Below are 8,147 nucleotides of genomic sequence, written 5' to 3'. Positions count from 1 at the left end.
ATTGGGAAAAAATTAGTTGTGGGAAACTTAGGACATAGCAGTGAAGAAACAAACCACATGTCAACAGAACGCAGCGAGAGTAAATCCCCGTTAGCAAATGAGTTCTTCGTTCAGTAGCTTTCTGGACAACACAATGTCAAGAGGACTGGTGTATAATGTGCGATTGCAGTAGCGAAAGGTCTCGATCTCTTCAGTAGTAATACTAATAAAGAAAAAATGAACGGGCAGTTGTGTCTCTAGATCGTGGTTGCAAAATCAGGGAAGGCGTGATACAATTTCACGCATGTTGAGGTGATTGACGTGCGGCATGCGAGCTCTAAGAGGTACGCGTGAAGGACCGCCTACGCAATAGCGCGACGGTGGAAGGATCTTTCAAAATGCGAAAACAGGGAGAGCAGCACCAAAAAAATTGAACTCGCATTTATTTCTTTATATTTTTTGTGGCTTATGTCACCGACACGCGTCGCATATGCCTCAGCTCGGCGGTATAAAAGTTCGCTGACGAAGTGGAGACGCCACCACAAGACATTTGTCTCCGCCTTGCTCTCAACCCCTGGAACAGCAGCTTCGCCTGGCGTCTTTTGCAGCCGCTATGATTTCAAAGGTGAGGAATGGCAACTCAACCAGAGTTTGAAAACAGATGTGAACCAAACAAGCCTTATCACGTATCCAAGCTTATACTATCCGGTGCGGTCAATATCGTAGGCAAGCTTGACACCTTCTTGTGATGAACAAGTAGGAGAGTAAGCGCCGACCCACAAGGAAAATACGCTGGTGGAATCAAACGAGGAGCACTCTTTTTAGAGCAGGTTATGAAATGAGTTGCTTTAGATTGTGGTAACGTATACTTACTACAAAACATACAGAAGAAATTCTAATAATGAGGTAATTGCGTAAAAAATGAAATGATTTAATTGGTTTGGTTTGGTTTGGTTTGTAGGATTTGAATGTCCCAAAGCTACTCAGGCTGTCAGAAACGCTGTTGTTTGTCTAACTCTTTTTGCGCTAACGGTTTCCTGCCAAAAACAAAAGGTAGCAAGCGAATATTGTTTTCTAGCTTCTATATTTTTGAAGTTGTATTCGTTGGATCCAGAGGTTCGGAACTGAACTAACCTAAAGTCTCGACTCCCTTTTTACCGCTAAAATGCTCACTTGTGATGTGCTTTCATGTTATGGTACGTTAGCTTTCTCATTAATTTGTTTTGGTTCTCGCGGCCAATTAGGATTCGAGCGATAACTCGCAAAATCGGCCTAGTTCCGACATTTATTGTGCCAATTTGAACATACGGTTGTGGACCTCTAACAGGAGCAGCCTCGGGCATTGAGAAAAGAAGCGCAATATAACAGGAGCGGAAGCACTACAGGAACGCAAGTATATATAACAAAAATCTAGCACATGATGATGGCCTCAGAACTGTCCTTAAATGAATTGCCTGCGCAGTTCAGTGCTCGTGCTTGAAATCTGCTGGGCCGGAGTATAACGTAAAATGTTGGTATTAAGAGGCTGTCGTGTTCACGAACAAAAGCTCGTTGAACTGACCGCAAATGTGACGTGGGATAGGAAAATAGTTCGGCCCGTGCAGAAAGCTTAATCTACTATAGCATACGTTACAAAGAAATTTCACGATAATGTAGCACATAGCACAACGAATCAAATTCACAGGGTTCTAAGAAACTTGACGGCATCCGGCTAATACGGCTTCTTGTCCGGAGTTGATAAACTTCCAATTATCGGGACTTTTTTCAGGTACAACTCCTCGCCCTCTTTCTGGTGGCGCAAGCTTATGGGCTTCATGAGCACCAGACAGCCGCCGGGTATCCTGGAGCGATCTACAGCGGCTATGCTGCTCCAGTAGCTACTACTCCTTATCGGGGCTACGCTGACTTTGCCTCTGTAATTGAATTATACTAGTGCAAGAGTACTAAATTTATTGCTTTTCACCGTCACTTTAGATTGTTTTGATTTATTGATTCATTGATCGGGACACAACTTACAACTCCCAAAAGGAGAAAAACTCCGCAGCTGTCAGCTCAATGGGCAACAATGTACTGAGCCGAAATTGCCAGTGCATTAAATAAAGAAGCAGTGCGGGCGTCTCATTTCCCACACTGACCAGGTTCACGTACGCAAAATCCTGATAGTTTGAAGAATACCAAATTCCACATAGCGTTCTTTTAACAACGAGACGTGCTTTTATTATATTGTCATATCAGAACCCAACCATATAAGCACTCAAGTTTGATTTAGAATGCACTGAATTTCAATGCCAAATATATTCCAGATAGAATAAATGGCATTTACTTCATTTGTCGTAAGTTCATGTTGCCTCAGATATGAACGGTTACTAAAGAAAGGGCTATTTCAATTTGGGTAAAATAAAGGCCTACTGATTCCTCTTTGGTTGGTGCACGGTGAAGAAGTTCGGCTTCAGACGGCATACTTCCACCTGTTTAAAACTCAAATTAGTACTTTTTACGCAGTCAAATGAGAGGAAATGAGAGGCTCGTCTAATACACTCATATGACAGAAGCCAACAGTTAGCAAGGCTAAGATCAGCGAAGCGAGGATGTTTTGTTCCTGTTGTTGACGTGAAATAGAAGGCCTAATTATCATTCCAGTTCAAATAAGCAAGAGAAATTAGAAACATATTCTGCACTTCTTTTCATGGCCTCGCTAACTGCTCGATATTTTTTTTTCCAATTGTCATTTTTAGCTGTGTGACAATACGGACACTGCCGATCTGCTATATTTCAATCTGGAGGTAGCTATTACGAGTCAAAATGAATTTGTATAAGCCGTTTAAGACTGAACTTGTTTCAAAAAACCTGGCCGTCTCGGTGTATTATCGGAAAAGGACAATTCCCCAATCTTAGATTATATGTTGGCTTGCAAATTATTCCCACCGGACGGAAGGGAGGAATAAACTTAAAACTTCGAATTCATAGCAAAATAAGCCATTTACTGCGCTCTAAGGCATCAAGTGAAATACTCGAGGCCCAATAATTGCCACTTTCTAACATTATCACCTGTCTTCTGCAGCCACCTCAGCCGTACAGCTTCGGCTATGACACGGTGGACGAGTACGGAAATCGCCAGTTACGCAGCGAGCAAGGAGACTCCAGCAATATGAAGACTGGATCGTACGGCTACCGCGATGTGAATGGCCTCTTCCGGAGAGTGAACTACATCGCCGACGCCAACGGTTTCCGGGCCACGGTTGACACGAACGAGCCAGGCACCGCACCGGGTGCCAGCGCCGACGTAGTCTTCAACGCCGCGCCGGTCGTCCCACCAGTTTCCGCTAGCGCAGCAGCCTCAAGGCCCGGGGTTGCTCCGATAGCGTACGGTGCCAGGGGTGTGGCAGGCGGTTACAGCGGTGCATACAGCGGGAACAGTGGATACGGATACGCACCGTACGGTGGCGCTGCATCAGCCTACAGCCGCGTTCCCTACGCAGGTGTCGGCTACGCTCGAGGAGGTGGCGCCCTTGGTGGCTATGGCAACGGAGGGTACTCTCCCTACGGCTACCGTGGTGCTGGATATCCAGCTGGGCGCTACGTCGCAGCTGGATATGAGGGATCCGGCGGTTGGCCTGCTGGTCACCACGGGTACCGAAGGCGATAACAGAAGGCCAGCGTCTGCCTAGGAGACCAAAATATATAAACAATGAAACATCGTAGCCTTACCACGAAAACCCTTCAGTGATTATGAAAGCGTGGGCTACAGAAAAAAAATGCGTGAAATTCCTACGGGACTAGTCTTGAGACTCTCCGTGCATTTATTATCCAATACGTGGTAGTATAAATGATTTTTCAATACACAATGCATGCTTTTTTTTATACATTTTTGCTGAATGTAACTCCCGTAGAATGGGCATCATAATAAAATATGAGCCTATTGCGCAGTCGTCAGCTTTCTCTCGCAAACAAATAAAAATAAAAAAATTAATAGTCTTGTGTAGTAGTTGAGCAACAAATAGACATCGAGAAAGCAACACCTTCACTGCAGCTGTCTGCAATAGCAATGCACTATAGCAGCAGACATGATGCAAACCGCGATTAAACGCCTTAACTTATACAGACAGCGAAGCTGGAGCAGCGTAGAGGCTGCCTGAGAGCAAGTGTCGGTGCATTTTTCTGTTCAACAACTCATTCGTATACTCATCTTAGTATCACGTATGCAGATTCGTCACTTTATGGCCTGCTCAGAGTATACACAACTCGGCAACGATATAACAGCCTTGCTTGTGCAAAAAAAAAAAAAGGAAAGAAAAAAAAACGCTTGCATCATGGCAGTCTGTGCAGTTAACTTGCTCTAGCTGCACTATATATAGAAAAACGAGTCGGCAAGCCCTGGCATGAAGGAAGTATCTGTGGATTTTTCCTTTATGCTGATCAATTTCAAATAAGTTATTCGTAGCGATAATAAATTAAAACGTATGGGAAAAAACATGTCGCTGATTGCATCCCATAAGATTTATAGGGCAGTTTTTCTTCTAGTGTCTAAACTCGGTTATCTCTGCTAATATAATACTGTTTCATATTTATCAAAATAGAATAACCCCTATGCTTTCTTCATTGTCACTAGCGGTTGCCTCACTTTGTATTTCATAGTCCACGTATCCTTTTCCATACGTTTGTTTGTTATCTATACAGGGTATACTATACACCTTGTTTAAATGCATATAGGCAACTCGCTATAGCTTATTCGAGTAGGTATGCGACAAAACAATGGACAGTGACCAACAGCGCAGCGTCTCATGATGTATAGATGCTTTGGGTACGTTTTTTGATTGTCCTGCTTGTACTTGAACAGTAGTTGATGAGGAGGATTGCTGCTCACGCTCCGAAACTTTGCAAAAAATATTATTTCGCCTCTGAATTAGTTGACATTCAGAGTGCAATGTAATATATTAAGCGAGTTGGTTTTGGAATTCCTTATTTACTCGCGCGAAGACAGCACAAAGATGAAAGTGCACAACAGCGCTGTTATGCGCATTCAGAAGCCGCTGTTACAAGCTTCTTCGTGGTATAGTAATGGACGGTTTCTCTTGCGTTCTCGCGGCGAATCCCGCTACGAAACAGTCGGACTTAGAGTGTGTATGTGTGTGTGGCAGATAGAGAGAGAGAGAGAGAGAGAGAGTGAGTGAGAGAGGGTTGAACATTTTATTTAAAGCATAGGGTGAAGGAGCTCCCGGGTTTCCGTCGGTTGGGACGAAATGCTCAAGCTGCGATCCTGTGTGATGCTTGCAAAGGAAGCAAACGGCTCATTTGTGTGCCTCCACTGTTGCTTCAACTTTGCGTGAGAATGTAACTGATTTTTTCCCGCCCACTGGCATCTTGCAGTGGAAGGGCTCAGTATTTATACTGAAGAATTTAGCAGTGGTGTTTTGTTTTCTTCGTCATAGAAATTTTGCTCAATGTGGTGCAACCTTACAGCGGAGGTTTCCGGGAAGCCCCCTAATAGAATTCTGCACTTGAACATTATACCTTTTTTAAGTCATCCTCCAAAGGCGCCTTGCACTGGCATATTCTTTCCCATTAAGAAAAGAGAGTTCCAGAACTCCTGAATACGATTACGCGAACACGACGTAGTGTGTTCCGAACACTGTAGATAAACGATTCTTCAATTGCATTTAAGAAACGGGTGTGGGAACACCAGACGCTATATCCGAGTAGGCTATGCTAATTCTCCCAGGGAACAAAAAGAAACTGGCAGGATTTGTCCACAAAACATAACGCTTATTTGAGCATCGAACGTTTTGGGCGTTTTAAAGTAAATATTGGATGAGGTTGCATATCTGGCAGCTGCATAGGAAATTCCCCCCCCCCCCCCGCCCCCATACTGATGAAATGAAACATTAAACTGGATATCAAGACGGTACGTGTAAGGAGTCAGCAGTTGAAATGCGAAAATACGTTCCCCCAAAATCTGCATTTATAAGTATACCAGCTATAAAGAGTAATTGCTGCCAGCAGGTGTAAAATAAATAAAAATATTACGATTCACGAAGCCATATAAAAGGAATATATATATATATATATATATATATATATATATATATATATATATATATATATATATATATATATATATATATATATATATATATATGGTTGCTGTTTTCGCTGCAGGTTTACCGGTCGAAGCTTTTATTGGTACAGGGGCTGCAATTTTTGTCACTCACGCTGATTTGTGCTACCGTTTGCGAAAAGTGACACCATATGATGGGCTTAAACTCCGTGGAGCCAATGACGTCCCTTTGCGCCTTTCAGCGAAGTGCACCGTACGAGCTGTTATCGACGGCATCCGCCATCATGTGCAGTTTGCTGTGCTCTCACCTTGTCCGCATCTGTTGATTTTTGGATGTAATTTTTTGTCAACCGCTTTAGTGTTAATTTCTTGTAGCGACCGTGTTATTCATATGACAGACAGCGATTTTCCATCTGACTTTTCTGAACATCATCCCCTCGTTGCTGCCGCTGATACTGTTTTGCCTCTTCAGTGCGAAAAACTGCTTACTGTTGTTTTTGACCACATCACCCACAGGGACGTACTCATAGCACCATCTTATTGTCATCTTGAACGCGGCATCGCCTTCCCGTCAAGTCTTGTCCGGTTCCACAACGGCTCAGCGACAGTAGCGGCCCCCAACACTTCACGTGAATGCCTCGTGCTCCCAAAAGGAACTTCTCTGCCTTGCATGGTGGATGTTCAACCTTTTTCCCTGATGGTGGTCACTGCCCCTCTGCTTCAGAAATTGTGTTTTGTCAGACGTCTGTCTTTCTGTTCTCACAATTACTATTAATCCTAACCTCACGCCGAACCAACGCCAAGAACTGCTGGCATTGCTTCTACACCACCAAGCCATTTTTGATGCCACTTCCCCACCACTGGGACGGACTAGTGTTGCGCGCCATCGCATCATTACTGAAGGTAACTCTATCGTTCGCCGACAGCCTTATCGGGTTTCCTGCTCAGAACAAAAAGTAATTGAAGAAAATGTAAATGACATGCTCCGTCGCAATAATATTCGTCCCTCAACAAACCCATGGTCCTCCCCAGTAGTGCTAGTTCAAGACCAGGACGGCTCGGTACGCTTTGTGTTGATTACCGCGCACTGAACAAAGTTACCCGCAAAGATACTTATACGATGTCGCGAATTGATGACGCCCTTGACTTTCTTCAAGGCGCCGAATATTTCTCGACCTTAGACCTCCGCTCAGGTTATTGGTAAATACCTATATACGAGGACGACAAAGAAAAAACCGCTTTCGCTACCCCCGATGACCTTTACAAATTTAATGTTATGCCTTTCGGACTTTGTAATGCATCAGCGACATTTGAAGGAAGGATCGACACCACTTTGCGGCCTAAAATGAAGAACCTGTTTATGTTATTGGACGACATTGTTATCTTTTCGGCAACTTTTAACGACCATCTCACGCGCCTGAATGAAGTCCTCGCCAGTCTCGCTTGAGCAGGCCTTCAGCTCAACATCAAGAAGTGCCACTTTGCACAGATGGAAGTTAAAACATTGGGACAATTGGTCAGGCATGACGACATTCGTCCAGATCCTGAAAAAATTATCGCGCTCTTGAACTTTACTCGTTCACAACGGACTACAGATTTGCGAAGTTTCCTCGGCCTGGTGTCTTATTGCTGCATTGCTGGTGTATTATTGCTGGAGCAACTATTGCTGCTCCACTTTATGAACTACCTAAAGCACGCAGCCCTTTCGTGTGGACTGAACAGTGCGAAACTGCTTTTATTGACCTAAAGCACGCTCTCAAATCAGATCCTGTTCTTGGCCACTTCAGTGACAGCGCTGCAACTATCCTGCACACCTATGCCAGTGGTCACGCTCTTGGCGCTGTTCTTCTTCAGCGTGATGCAACTTCGCGTAAGAAAGTGATTGCCTTTGCCAGTCGGACTATGACTCCAGCTGAGAAAAACTACACCATTACCGAACAGGAATGTCTTGCCGTCGTCTGGGCTGTCCAAAAATTTCGCCCTTACCTAAACGGTCGGTACTTCACAGTTGTGACCGCTCACCATTCTCTTTGCTGGTTGTCTTCACTCAAACATTTGACAGGCCGACATAGCCACTGAATTCTACGCCTGCAAGAATACCATTTCGACGTCA

General features: G+C 44.2%; 1 protein-coding gene across 1 annotated transcript; it reads left to right on the top strand.

Annotated features, from left to right (window-relative positions):
- The first annotated feature begins 592 nt into the window (after positions 1-592).
- On the top strand, positions 593-3,625 carry LOC146200378 (uncharacterized). Its single transcript, XM_084592341.1, has 3 exons — positions 593-604; positions 1,748-1,894; positions 3,041-3,625. Exons 1-3 carry the CDS (start codon positions 593-595, stop codon positions 3,623-3,625), a joined length of 744 nt encoding a protein of 247 aa, XP_084448467.1.
- The last annotated feature ends 4,522 nt before the right edge of the window (positions 3,626-8,147 follow it).

This window comes from Amblyomma maculatum, chromosome 2, assembly GCF_055883805.1.
Source record: "Amblyomma maculatum isolate TAMU_Amacu chromosome 2, ASM5588380v1, whole genome shotgun sequence".
Classification (NCBI taxonomy): Eukaryota; Metazoa; Arthropoda; class Arachnida; order Ixodida; family Ixodidae; genus Amblyomma; species Amblyomma maculatum.
Note: the sequence above shows the minus strand (reverse complement) of the source record. Positions and strands in the feature narration are given on the sequence as shown.

What these genes read in the sequence shown, in the direction of transcription:
- LOC146200378 (XM_084592341.1), top strand. An exon ending in GCTACGCTGACTTTGCCTCT is followed by an intron (nt 1,895 to 3,040) that starts GTAATTGAATTA and finishes TGTCTTCTGCAG; the next exon opens with CCACCTCAGCCGTACAGCTT.